Source organism: Apteryx rowi, unplaced genomic scaffold (assembly GCF_003343035.1).
Source record: "Apteryx rowi isolate R43461 unplaced genomic scaffold, aptRow1 scaffold_624, whole genome shotgun sequence".
NCBI classification, from domain to species: Eukaryota; Metazoa; Chordata; class Aves; order Apterygiformes; family Apterygidae; genus Apteryx; species Apteryx rowi.
The window spans coordinates 324,378-338,272 of record NW_020450899.1 but is presented as its reverse complement, the minus strand read 5'-3'; the positions used below and the strand labels follow the sequence as shown (position 1 = coordinate 338,272).

Genomic DNA, 13,895 nt, shown 5'->3' with positions numbered 1-13,895 from the left:
AGCTGGCTTGAAAGAGAAATTTCTTGAATTTGAGTGTTTTGTTTCCTCTTACATTTCATTTTATTCAATGGATTTACACCAGAAAGCATTGAGATCCCTGGCAGACTGGAAGCTTCCAAGATCCTGCAGCTCTTGAGTGAAATGGATGTTTTAGCTAGCTGCATGCCCACTACCACAACATCCATTTCACTTCATAGCTGCCAAGGACTTTCTAGTCTCTGCCCCTGAAATGGTGGTTCTTAAAAACCTGTCTGTCTGTCTTGGGTCCCACAAAAGTCTGCTGAACTTAAGCGGTTTCCAATGAACCTTTGCATTTCAGTGAACCATAATTTTTCCATGAAAATTTGTCTCATGGGTTGTTTTGTTTTCTCTTATATTACATTTTATTCCATGGAGTTTAACCAGAAAGTGATGATGACAGTATGGTTATTATGAGATGCAGATTTGCTTCTCTTATTCACAACAAGTCTAAATTTGGAGTGACTTCACCAAAAATCCCAGGTGGAACAGAAGAAACAGAGCAAATTAGTACAGAAACAGGCCCAGGTTTTCTTTTCCCCTCAAGATGGCAATGAATTTTTTTTTGAAGGACCTGTAAAGAGAGAAGGGAGGAAATCATGTGTAAACGGGGCTGATTGACCATCAGCTCAAAAAGGCTGTGCCTGGCTTGTGGGGCACGAGGAATCCAGGGAGCAGGGCCAGCAGGACCGTGGGGAAAGGGCTGGTGCGCGCCGTGCCGTGCCGTCTGGCCCCCCGCCAGACCGGGGCGGGAAGTGCTTTAGAGCCTAGAGAGGAGGCACAGGCTTCCAGGCAGGCGGAGGAAGAGCCGGCAGCGTGGGCCTGAGGGTTGCACGGGCTCTCACCAGCACGTTTAATCCCAGAACCCCCAGGAATGCATCTAGACACTGACTGGAAAAGTTCATCCTATTCAAAGAGCCGGAGCATTAACTAGGAAAGCAGATCCAAAAGAAAATACAGTTCTCTGAAAGACTTAATAGATAGTAACCAAATACAATCTTCTTATATGATAATACTAATTAAAAAAGAAAACCTCACCAAGCAACCTTCCCAGGGCCAGACAAGCCTGTTTCGTTAGTGGAATAATTGCAGCATATGTGCGTATGAGTTAAGAAAATTCCATGTACACAGGTCTAATTATAGCTGAGGAGCCGGGAGCTAGTCTGAACGCTGCGCAGCGGCGGCGGGCGGGCTGGCGGGCTGCGCGCGGGGGCGGAGGCGCCCGCTCCTCGCCTCCCGCAGAGGCGGGCTGCTCGCGGGACACCGCTTCTGCGTCCGCTGCAGCCTGGTTTCTCATTGCGTTTATGGTTCTTGAGGCACGGTGCGTTACTTAAGCCTCTGTTGGACCCGGCTTAGAAATGTCCGCTACAGGAGGTTGTTTGCAGTTCTCCCTCACCGGCGACGGTTACAGCCGTAGCGAGTTGTCCCACCCAGGTGTTAATCCTGAAGGGTTGGCTGCTGCGGCGTTCGGCTCCTTCTGCGCTACTGCTGTCCTCTAATGAGGACGGTGGAGCTTACGATGAGTACTTTTCTGTTGTGTAGCAGTACATGTCTTTCTTTTCAGATTGTTCTTGAAGTCTTACATTTCCATAAAGTTAAGGACTTTATTTTCCCTTTCTTTGTGATTCCTGCCATGAGATGCTGCAGTTGCTTTAAAGCAGTGTTTCAGTCCTTCTTGTTTTTAATTTTAGTTTACGTTCCACCTCCATGAGGCAATCTTTGGTACAGTAAAGCTGTATGTGATGGCTGCGTACCTGAAAAGACAATTCAACATCTTAAATATTACAAATGCATGTTAACAGAGAGATCTCGTACCTCATCTTTTTTTTAGTAAGGAACTCATATCTGTCTTAAACTGATCAAGTTCAAAATTTAATATGAAATTTCTAGTCAGCTTCTATATCACAACTTTCCAGAAGCCTCAGATGACTGACTTTTCTAAAACTTCTCCAGTACAGAATCCAGCTGGAGATGTGGTTGAATTTTAATGAGGAAGTGGTATGAACATAAATCTAATGCAGTCAGAAAAGTTAGGCAAAAACTCAGTTGCAGAGGGGAAAAATATTCCACTGAAGTCATGCTACTGAAGTTGCTCTGAACATAATTAAAGAAAGCAAATTTTGTATGTAAACAAACTAACAAGCTTATCCAAGCACAGCAGAATGTTTTACTTATACAGTGTTCTTTACTTGCAGATCCAAGCGTTCTTTATAAATATTTAGTAATAAAATTTCCACATTGTCCTGATGATGTAGATAAGTGTTACTTGTATTGTTCTATAGCCAGGGAGACTGAATTAAATGTCACTCAGCAAATTAATTTTAGGGAGAAGAATGGGGCTCTGTATGGATGTTGCTTCTCTAATCACTGGATTACATTTCTTCTGGGAAGGAAGGAGCTAAAAATTTTCCCTCTGCATTTGTAGTTTAATTCTGATTTCAACTAAGGGTTAATTGACATTGCTGAAAAAAAGTCTCTTTTTTGAAGTAGCAAATAGTACTAGAAGAAACAGTATGATTCTGTAACAGTTAAAGCATTATCTTTTTTGTTAGTGATTGAGAATATATAATGTTTTTATTTTTAGTAAGTGAAGTCTCTAGGCTGAAAATTATCAGTACCATAGTTTACTTTCCATAATTCACTTCTTGCTGTTTTAAGCCATTTAGTATTCCTTCTTCAACTTTTAAAAACCCTTGTACTTTCAAGGTATTTAAAACTAAAAAGCAAGAAAATGATTGTTGTATCATCTTGCAATAGTTGTAATAGCCGCAGAGCAGCGAAATGTATGTGGGAATTCTTTTGCATGAGAATCATTTGCTGGCATTGCCGCAGTTCCCATGTGGCACCTGAGCTTTACTGCGGGCAAGATACCATCCCCTCAGATAAAGTTACTTCAGTTCATAAGTAATGTATCAGCATCCTGTTTTATTCTAGTTTAATTGGAGCAATTTACTCATATTCGATCAATAAACTTTAAAAGTGGGAAAAGGTATATGCGTGCATAAATCTAAAGCAAACTCTGAAAGGCAATCTTTCAGCCAAATGCATTTAATGTAAAGGACCTCTTACCTCCCAACAGCGACTATCAATAAAATGGAATTAAGTTCCTCTGGATCAATTTCTGTGACAGCCGCTGTGGAATGAGTACTAAAAGCTACACTTAATTTGAACAAAGAAGGGGGTAATTTAGGCATTGAAGAAAACTGTTGTTTAGAGCTTTTCCTGCCACTGTTCTAAGCATGTCTTTCTTCACCCCCAGTGCCTCTTCCTGCACCATTGTTCATCACCCGAAGGTAGCTTAGAGGTAGAGCTTTTAAAATACATTCTAAATGAAAAGTGGACCAGATGTAGGTACGACTTTTGGGATAAGTTTATAAATTTCCCCAGCTGCAGCTGGTTTTACACTGCAGCATATCAGTATTTGCTGGGATTCTTGAGAGAGCATAGGAAAATTATGTATCTGTACTGCACAAAATTTTAGGGTTAGCTGGGTGTCTTTGAAGATCCAAGTTGTCACATGCAGATTTTTATCTGCTATACCATTCAGGCAACGTCTGTGACAACTACTGGTAGCTAGCTGGCAAAATGCTGGTTGAAGGCAGTTGAGCAACTGTAACAGGAAGTTTGCAGCCTGCTGGCTACCCTAGGGCATCTCTGTGACGATGCTGTCAGCGTTTCGTCAGAGGCTACACATCTTTTCTAAGTCCCATACCTGATAGCAGGGAGTCATGTGATAATCTATCTGTATCCAGATATCCTGAGTATCTGTAAGGGGCAGAACTGCCCTGTGCGCAGCCGTGCCGTGGGCGGCCGGTCGGCCATCGCCGGGGGGCTGTGTCGCTGCTGCCCGCGGACGCCCTCCCGGTCTGCCTCCTGCATGGCCCCTTGTCGCGGGTCAGCACCGTCCCTGCTCTTGGAAAAGCTTTGCGGGCTTATGCTAAACGTACAGCATCATATCGCTTCAGCTCTTCAGCCGATTATTGGCTACTTAACAATTTTAAGTCTCCAAAGCCCATCTAGTTAAAGGGAAGGAAGTGCTGAAACAGGACAAGCTGGAAGAGAGCTGACCGCAGCGTACGTAGGCCGGCGGGATGAACGGTCTGTTGCTGGTGGGAGAGGATAACATGGAACAGTGCAAAGCACTTCTCTGACTCTAGTGCAGAGTTAGCAGACAAAATAGGAGCCTTTAAAACGTATTATTTTTTGGTTACATAGCAAAATACTAGAACAGGTACTTGAGCAACATTTGAGAACTTTGAATTTTGGTTTTATGATAGGTTAGAGGAAACGGAAGCTGTTTGAAGTCATTCTGATTCTTAGGGTTAGGTTTCAAAATAGTGGATGAACATGTATTTTAGGTAGATAATATTTTTGTCTTGTATTTTACTAGGGTTAAGTTCAAGTTGTTTTGGATGTTCTTTTTGTTGAAAATACTTAATAGAATCTTGCAGAAATGTGTTACTTTTTACTGCTTGATAAATGATATCTGGTCATATTCATTTGGCGTTTGGCTCTAGATCTGTTTCTGTATTCTGCTGAGGACTGCGTTTATTTATAAGCTCAAGAATATGATTTAGGATAGACTGGCTTGTGTCTTGTTTTGCAATACAATGAGCAAATTTACTGTTAGCAAATTTTGGGTTGAAGAACTGTTATTTTTAATTCTCAAACTATTGCTGACATGGACTTCTAAATATAGTTTGCCATCCAGCAAACTCAGCCTGTTCCTGTGAATATAGTAGATGTCAGTAGTAAAGGTTTTCTTCTCCTTTATGCGTAGGAAAAGATGAATTGGTTTGAATAATAAAAGACATGATGCATACTTGAGTGAGGTCTCAGAACACAGTTGAGTTGATCAAAAATGTTTTTTCACGTTTTCACATTTCCTGTCTGATTTGTACAACTGCAGTCAGGAGAAGACAAAAGCGTGAAAACGTTTCTGGCAAAATTTCCTTTCAGTATTTTTGCATTGTTTGGAAGCTTTAAAGATGTGAAATAATATTTGCAGCTTGGCAGTTTTGGGGAGCTTTTTTAAATTTTTGGAGACATTTGGAAATGTCTCCATTACTCATGCTGAGAAGAAGCTATGAGCTGACATTCTTAGCAAGTCCTTTTGCTGTGCAGGACATGCTGATGTTTCTCTGGCAAATGTAGCTAAAATTTGCTCAGGAAAAGATGTGCACTTGATCCACATCCAGGAACAAGCAGGCACAGAACAGAAGAGTCAATATTCACTGAAATTATTCAGAAGCCCAAAGATAGCACAGTTTTTCACACAAGAAAAAAATGTTTCAGATATCACTGTGACATCGAAGCAACATGTGTGCCTGTTGGTTTTTGTATTACTATAGTTGTCCAGCTCAGGGTAAAGTATTTACAGTCAAAGCTGACTTTTGCATCAAGATTTATGAAAGTCTGGAGCACTTCTCTTGAAATGAGGATAGCTTTAAGGTATGAAATAAAGTTTTACCATGCCAGTCTTTTTCTGCCTCTCGAGAAACTCATGCTAATTGTGAGAAAGCAAATCAACTAACGCTGTAAAATGTATTCACATTGAAGTGAACATTTTAAAGGAAGGAAGGAATTGTGAAAGCTACTATGGGATATTAAAACTTCTTGTACCCTGTGTCAAGAGGTACAGGAACAGGAAGGTAGTTCTTCCGTCATTCAGGATGTGATTAATAATGTCTCATTATTTCATTCAGGAACGCCTAAAACAAAAGACTCTTGAACTAAGGTAGGCATCTGGCATAGCATACGAGGCCCAAAATCCCACTGAACTTAAATGGGAATTGTGCTCTTAGCATACTTGTGCTGTTTTGAGTATCTTGGTTTGAGCATATTTATTTCTTGATTTATATTTTTTTCCTGCTTTCGAAGTCCAACAGAGATGTTGGTGTCCATGCAAGATGTTTCATTCAAAATTATTTATTGACAAACATATCCAAGTATCATGCTACAATACTATGTCACTGTCTATATGTGACCCAACTTACCTAATGTAAATTTGGTTTATATTTATTATTATTCTTTGCTAAGGTACCTTGTCACGGTTGAACAAGAGAAGCCTTAAATAACTCCAGTGAAAACCAGAGTTACTTTGTATTTGTGTTAATCTTCAGTAATGATTCCAGATATTTGGCAGCATGCCAGAAAATGTGTGGGAAGACTGCTTGATAGGAGTGACAATTTATTTTTTTTCTTTCAGTTAAGTTTTCATTAGAGTTTGTTTCTAACTGGATCATGGTGGTCTGTTCATGTTAGGTATTTCAAGCTTTCTGTAGCATTCTCTCTGTCCTTTTGGTATAACGTATCTAGGCAGAGTGGCCGTGTGCATTTGACCGATTTCCCCATGGTTTTCACCCTGAACCAGCTAACAGGAGTGCTGTTGTGTTTCTTTTTTCATAGTGGGGAAAGTGGTGCTGGAAAGACTGTGGCAGCTAAGTATATCATGAGTTACATCTCCAAAATTTCGGGAGGTGGCCCTAAAGTGCAGGTGAGTTGGTACAGAGTAACGCTCTGAAGCATGAGCAGGGGCAGCGGGGAGCTCTCCAGCCGCACCGCTTGGCGCGAGCTGCCCCACACGTGCCCGCTCTTGAGCAGAGGTGACTGCAGGGGACGCAGAGCTGCTCGCTTATGCGTCCGCCGGCCCCCCGTGCGGTGGGCACCCACGCAGGCGAAACCCACGGGGCCAGCGTGATCTCTGTTAAAAGCTTCACGGCTTCCAAGCTGAATTATGTATATTTTTAAGTTAAGGGGGAAAAAGTAGTTTAATTATTGTTCTTCACCAATAACAGCCTTGTTGTTAAGAACAACGACAATCTCCTCTTCGTAGATACGATCTTCTTTCCCCTGGCTTGGCTTTCTATTGAAAACTGAACTGCTTGTTTGTGTTTTTGTTACTTCCATTATGAGCCGTATGTATACATTAGAGAGCAAAGAGCAGGAACATCGTCTTGTTTTATGAGGCAATAGCATTTCTAAAAGCTAGCTGAAACAGCAAATAGCTGCTTTTGTTAATAACTTTATCACCAATGTCTGCTTTATCTATATAAGCCTGTTAACTAAAGCTAATGTAGTGAATTAGCCATAAAATTCCCTTAATGAAGTTATATAAGGTCATTTGTTGATTGACAGACAGTGATAGGTAAGTAGTAGCTACTTGTACAAGTCTACTCTTTTTGACTGCTTACCGTTATTTATTTGCCTTGTTACAATCTAATGTTGAGTGTGTTCTTCCTGTTTAATTTTGAGCAAAAGTGATAGAGGAACAGTGCACAGAATAATTCAATAGCAAAGGGAGCGATCTAGAGAAAGTATGCATTGTGWTATTTTTGGAATGAATTTAATCATGCTTTACTTCAAAAATAAATATTTTGGTTGATTTAAAAAAATCCAGCTCTTTGTATAAAATTAAAAATACTGTTAGTGGTTACGAAGTTACAGTTGATGAAGTTGACACTCTGCCTCAAACATTTCTCCTGGGATGAAATTCAGTCTTCCCAACACAACTTAGCATGCATTAGGTCTGTTCAGAAGCTAATAGCTTAACAATATTCCATCTCCTGGAATCAGAGACAGAAATAATAGTAACAGGCTGTTTATTACCGTCTAAGTCAACTAGGCAGCAGCATCACTGGTCCTGAAGCAGGCTGTTGAAGCCCTCGCTGAGTCCTGCAGTTCCTGCTGCTCTGCCTTCACTGCCTGCAGTTCCAGACCCCCCAAAAAGATTTAAGTGCTCGTGTGGAGGAAGGAAATTGTTTAAGAACGAGACGACGAAGAAAACCCAGCTCAATTTAATGGCTGTGTTGCTTGGCAGAGCAGTGGGCAGAAGTACGAGCTGTTTGCAGCCTCAGCCATTTTGTTTAGTTTTATAGGATTTTCTTCAAAAATAGAAACTAGAACCTCTGAGAAAAAAGACGGTTAGATTGTATTTCTTGTCAGAGCAAGAGGATTTTTTTCCAGATGCAAGCTTTCTTGCTTCTTTTACGTATAATTTAGGTGTCATGGTTTCCTAGAAAAGCTCTAAGAACTTTAAAAATATGTATTTCTAAATTTATATTTCTCCTGTTTCATAAAATTTTAGCACGTGAAAGACATTATTCTGCAGTCCAACCCTTTACTGGAGGCCTTTGGGAACGCAAAAACTGTACGGAACAACAACTCCAGCAGATTTGTAAGTTCCTTTCCCCAAGAGATTACTTTATTCTTTCAACTTCTGTGCTATTAGATAGACATTGTTCAGGAGTATAGTACCAAATGACTACAAAATAGGTAAATACAAGTAAAGTATAAAGTATATTTTAAAACATAAAGTATATTTTGAGAGGCTTGTATTTCACTCTGTATAGATTGCATATTTGTTTCTCTTACAATACATACTTGTCACAAGTTATTTTTAAAGTACTCAATCTGTAAGCAAATAGCTTTACCAGCAACAAACTGGCCTCATGGTCATGTAAAATGTAAACGTGGCCTTTCATGGTCAGTAAATATGTGCAATAATGTGTTTGGGTTTTTTAAACATATGAAGCCATTCTTAGACTTGATTAATGGGAAATAAATTTGCTAGCCTGTACAAAAAGTAGCGGGGAATTATTTTCAGTCTCTCATTATAAAGTACTTAGTATTGTGAAATAGGTGTTTACTAAATAACATACTGTGGGGTCAGTTTTGAAAAGCTACACATAGGCTTTATAGATTTGGAAAGAAAGAATGTTCCCTTCTACAGTTTGGGTAAAATGGAGTGAGAGCAAGATCACAGTACAAATCTGAGGCTAACTGCACTGCTGCTTAGACAGAGCTCTGTTTGCTACAAGTAGAATTGTGTCCATTAGCAGCCATAAGGAAACTAAGCTTCTTTTTCCTCATTTTAGGCCTTTGTGGAAAATATACTGTGTGTGTATATAATATCATATAAATATCTTGATGAAAGTTGATATATAAAATATGACTGCTGCATTCTGCAAGAGGAGAAAATTGTAAAACTGTCAGTTTTTTTCTTCTAAATGATATCTGTTGTTTTTTCCCCAGTCAGATTGGCAACAATGAGGATGAAAGCTAATTAACCTCTTGGTTTTCTGTTCCTTTTGGCCATTTTATTATGCAAAGCTAATGCAAGGATTTATTCCATAGCCAACATGAGTAGCAATGCAATTAATGTCTCCCCCAAAGAAAAAGATATTGGTTTGCCTTGCTTTCAAGCAGAAGGCCACATTTGCCATTGGTCTTAAATCTGTTAAATTTACTTCCAGTGCAGGTGGCCCTTACAGTTTCATTTACACTAAGTGAGACTCCCAGCAGGGGAAGGAAGCCCCTCACTTTCTCTCTACCTTTGCATTAATGCATGATGTCTTATCCTGAGTCTAGCATCGTATAAATGGACATGGAAAGAAAGATTTGTGATAGTTTAGGAATAAAAGCTTAGTTGAATCTTGAGGCATCTGAGCCTCTGTATCCATAAATATTAAATAACCTAATAACCTTTCTTGAGGCATAGTATAACAAGTACCTGATTGCAAATTAGTATTTACTAATCATTCAACAGCTTCTATAATTATTTACTGCAGGGGAAATACTTTGAAATCCAGTTTAGCCCAGGTGGAGAACCAGATGGTGGGAAAATCTCCAACTTTCTACTGGAAAAATCTCGAGTCGTAATGAGGAATCCTGGAGAGAGGAGTTTTCACATTTTTTACCAGGTCAGAAGTGTATATCTCCCCTATCAGTTATTAAAAATAACTTTTACCAGTTTTTCCTCTGTATTGAAAAGTCTTTCTCAGTACAATGAGATTATCAAATGCATATTCAAGAAGGTGATCTGGTTATATCACTGGGAAGCTTCATAGCATGTTAAGACAGTGTCTTAACATGCTATGTCTTAAGACACAGTTGTCTTTCAGTTCCAGAAAAAAAATACTCAAGTATTTCAGGGTCTCAGCTTGGAAATTCACAGCGGATGTCCTATTGGAAAAGTCCAATTGAATGTAATAGGAAGTGAGAACTTTCCAACAGCTTTTTTTTTTTTTTTTTTTTTAACTGATCTATATAATTAGACCTTCTGCTCTGGAATTCTGTAGCACAGCTTGGAAAGAGATATCTAATTCTCTACTAAGTTCTGTGAGTTATTTAGGATAATGTCTGTTGACTCCTCCAAGCATCTCCCTTTTTTTCACATTTCTTAAGGCTTTTCCTTATGGGTTTTCTTGTGTTCATTGGTCTTTGACATGCAAGTTCCTTACTTGCTAAAGTGCCAATTGATCAGGTTCTACAAAACTAGAATAAAGGCAGTGCAATGTAAGTGACTGTAACAGCTTCACATAAAATTGAAGTGACATTATGAGGATGGAAAGCTGAGTAGAACCTGGAATTGCTCCAGGAGCTGTGCAGTCCCCTCTTCCGAGGTATGTGAATGCTGTGCACTGTCCTGCTGATTTTTCTCAGTCTGGCTGGTCTCTTGGTTTTGACATAAAAGTTAAAAGACTACAGGCTTCTGACTTCTCCACTAGGAGATCAGTTTGCTCGTTGCTTTTTACTGCAGCCGTATCTACACACAACTGTGTAGACTGTGCATAAGTCTGAGGAGTCTCTTCTCAGCCATCACAAGAAGGACAGGAACCTTTTTTAATTACACTAAGGCATTTGTCCTCGGCCCTATTGGCCTAAACGATGCAAAGAGGTGTGACTGAACCATGTTTTACTTGGTTGATTTCCTAGCAGTCATAACAGGTTATTATATATCAGACATCAACATAGTATTGGAGCAGTTCAAAACCGGCTTGACATGCCCCATAATGGGGATAGAGGATACTTGGCCTCAGAGTCACAAATGGTGCTTTCTCAGTATGCTCTCTCAACTCTGCCTGCTGTTGAGTAGGCATGGAAGGCAAGCTGCTCCTGAGGATTTGGCTAAAACATTGCAGAGTGGAAAAACACCTTTGCTTTATCTTTATGAGATAAAGATAATGAAAGACATTCGAATCAGTCCCAGTTTGCCCTTTATATTGGATATGGAAGTTAGAAAGAGCTGTCATTCACGTGAATAGGAATGACTATCTGGTCTTTCTGGTTAAACAGTTAGCAAAACACAGGAAGGATATGAATCTGCCACAGCTTTAGCCGTATCTCCATCCGAGCAGTTCCAGACTCAGTCACCTGTTCCTAACCTGCCTCGTCTCTGCTGAAGATAATTACATGATACCTAATTTGGCAATTTTGTTTTTGCAGCTAATTGAAGGGGCCTCCTCAGAGCAAAAAAGCAGTCTTGGCATCACCAGTATGGATTACTATTACTATCTGAGCCTCTCTGGGTCCTACAAAGTAGATGACATCAATGACAAATCTGATTTCCAAGAAACACTGGTGCGTTTTTGACTCTCTCTCTCTCATAGGTTTAGTGATGGATGTGTGTTCATTCCACTGTCCATTTATAGCAAAGACATTGATGTATGATTGTGGAAATGAGAAATTCATGCAGCTGCAACAATTACATTTTATCCTGAAGAGCTTCTCCTTTGTTGTGGCCTAACAATCTTGAAAAGATAGCTGCCAGTCTTTGGATTTATACACCTTTTAAACACCTTTGTGTTTTGTTTGCACCCCTTTCAGAAAGGTACAGATATAATGGAGTTTAACTAAATGCAGGTGAACTACGTGTTTGGAATCTGCAGCATAAAAATGTGAAAATGCAACACAGTGAGGAACTTCCATTGAAAGAGAGAGAAAAAAAAAGTACAGTGCTAGCCAAATTCTAAGTCGTGACTGCTCTTTCACACCTGTTTAAAAGCAGCACAACTGAAAAAGCTGGGAAAAGGGACTTGAAAAACATAGATCAGAGACATCTACTACAGCTTTGCATTTGATAGTCTCAGTAGATAAAGTATCTGTGTAGAAGGAGTAAAATTGTTCTATCTTGAGTTCATTGTTTCCCATTTTGCAATGAAACAATTCATTTTCACAGTGGCACAGAGAAAAGCTGATGCTCATTGTTCAGTAACTTTAATTACTCCAGAATTTATTTTAGTAACACATCTTTTATATGGTTTAGATGCTTCTGTACTTAATTATTAAAAAAAAAATCTATGAGGTAGGACATCTATAATTTCTGAAACGTCAGTGCAGACTAATGAAAATTGGTTGCCTTAAGTGTATGAACTCTTTTGAAGAACTCATGTTTTTTTTAATCAACTTTTTAAAAGGACTTTTATTAAAAAAAAAACAAAAAAAACCCCAACCCTCGTTGAACAGATTCTTTGACTGATTCAGTGTTGATTTTTTTTCCTCTTTCCAGCATGCAATGAATGTGATTGGGATCTTTGCAGAGGAACAGTCATTGGTACTGCAGATAGTGGCAGGAATACTGCATTTGGGAAACATCAGCTTCAAAGAAGTTGGCAACTATGCAGGAGTGGAGAGCGAGGAGTGTAAGTACCTCTGGAAACTGTTATAGAATTAGCAATGGGCTGAAACCCAGATGGCATGAGGTGAACTGCAGTCTTGAATTGCTTGTCCAAATACAGCGCATCATTTCTCATAGTGCAAGGCTGCTAATTCAAATTCTCTCCCCAAAACAATAATGGTACCGAGGCCCCTGTTTTGTCTTGTACAATGCCATTGTCTTAATTAATAGCAACATAATTTTGCATTTTGAATTTAAGGAATCCTTTTCCAGCTTTTGAGTACGAAATACTAGAAATTGTGAGAAATGTTTTGGAGCAAACTTGAGCTCTGCTTCTTTGAATGCATTAGCATTCATTCATGAGCAAACCTGTTCCTTATGTGGTCTGTCTGACCGCACCACCATATGGAAGCAGCTGCCAACCTGTGGAGTATCCTCAGTTTTCATGTACAGTGTCAGGTACAGTCAGTGCTCAGTCAGATGCATATGCGTCCAGAAGAGCTGCCTTGAAAACACATTGAAATTCACTATAAACTATATTATTAAATGTTATCTTCCCTGGCTTGGATCTCTTGACCCATGCCTCATTAGTAGGTACTTCTACCCTGTAAGTATTTCTTATTGTTTCTATATACACATTGCACAGTCCTGGCTTCCCTCACCTCTTGCTGTTGTTTTATATCAGCTTGGCCCACATCAGTAAGATGTTGAAGCACTAATAGTTCTACAGTGTTTAACATTGTTGTTAACGTTCATTTTATACTTGTTTGACTTTATTAGCTTACAAGGGATAAGCACAGTATCTGTAGTAGCTTACAGATATCCATCTGTTCTCTTATTCCAAAATGGTCCTTGTTGATTTTTTTAATGTTCGTGTTCAGAAAAACTGCATTTATTAGTTGAGTTTTAGGCAAATCAAATATAAATATCTTGTGCAGAAGACTTTCCACTCAAGTGTATAGCTCTCCTGCTATTTGTTTTTAAGAAATGGACAAATTAAAAGGACTAATCTTCATATGCAATTTAAAAGAATAGTAAGCGAACCTGAAGAAAAATATTTTGGGGCACTTTATACATCCAAAGAAAAATATAGGATTTTAGATATGCCATAAGATTCTAAATGAGCTACCGTGCTTCCATTTAAATTGTAGTATTAAATCTTTCTGTGAAATCAAGATATTTAATAGCCAGACTTAAAAGACAGATACTGAACATTTTGCATCAAAAAGTAACAAACTGAAAAAACACATGGATTAAAAACAAAACGTTGGTAAATGTGAATGGATTGCCAAGTACACCATGTTTTTCTTGCTCACTGTGATCTAAATACTGAAGTTGTGTATGAATAATACACAGAAGAAACTTAGCAGGTAGAATGAATACAGAAGTTACTCATAAACATATTGCACTTTAAAGAAGCCAGCAAAGAAATAGCAATGTCTACTAAAATTTCTACATTATGAAGCTGAAAGCTGGATTC

At 39.1% G+C, this 13,895-nt stretch overlaps 1 protein-coding gene across 1 annotated transcript in view; it reads left to right on the top strand.

Moving 5' to 3' along the window:
* The window catches only part of MYO1E (myosin IE), a 68,166-nt gene that overhangs the window by 8,802 nt on the left and 45,469 nt on the right, over positions 1-13,895 (top strand). The window contains exons 5-9 of the mRNA XM_026084008.1: positions 6,427-6,514; positions 8,105-8,194; positions 9,588-9,719; positions 11,245-11,379; positions 12,308-12,440. Of these exons, the coding sequence (XP_025939793.1) occupies positions 6,427-6,514; positions 8,105-8,194; positions 9,588-9,719; positions 11,245-11,379; positions 12,308-12,440 (578 nt within the window). The remainder of the gene's footprint in view (positions 1-6,426; positions 6,515-8,104; positions 8,195-9,587; positions 9,720-11,244; positions 11,380-12,307; positions 12,441-13,895) is intronic.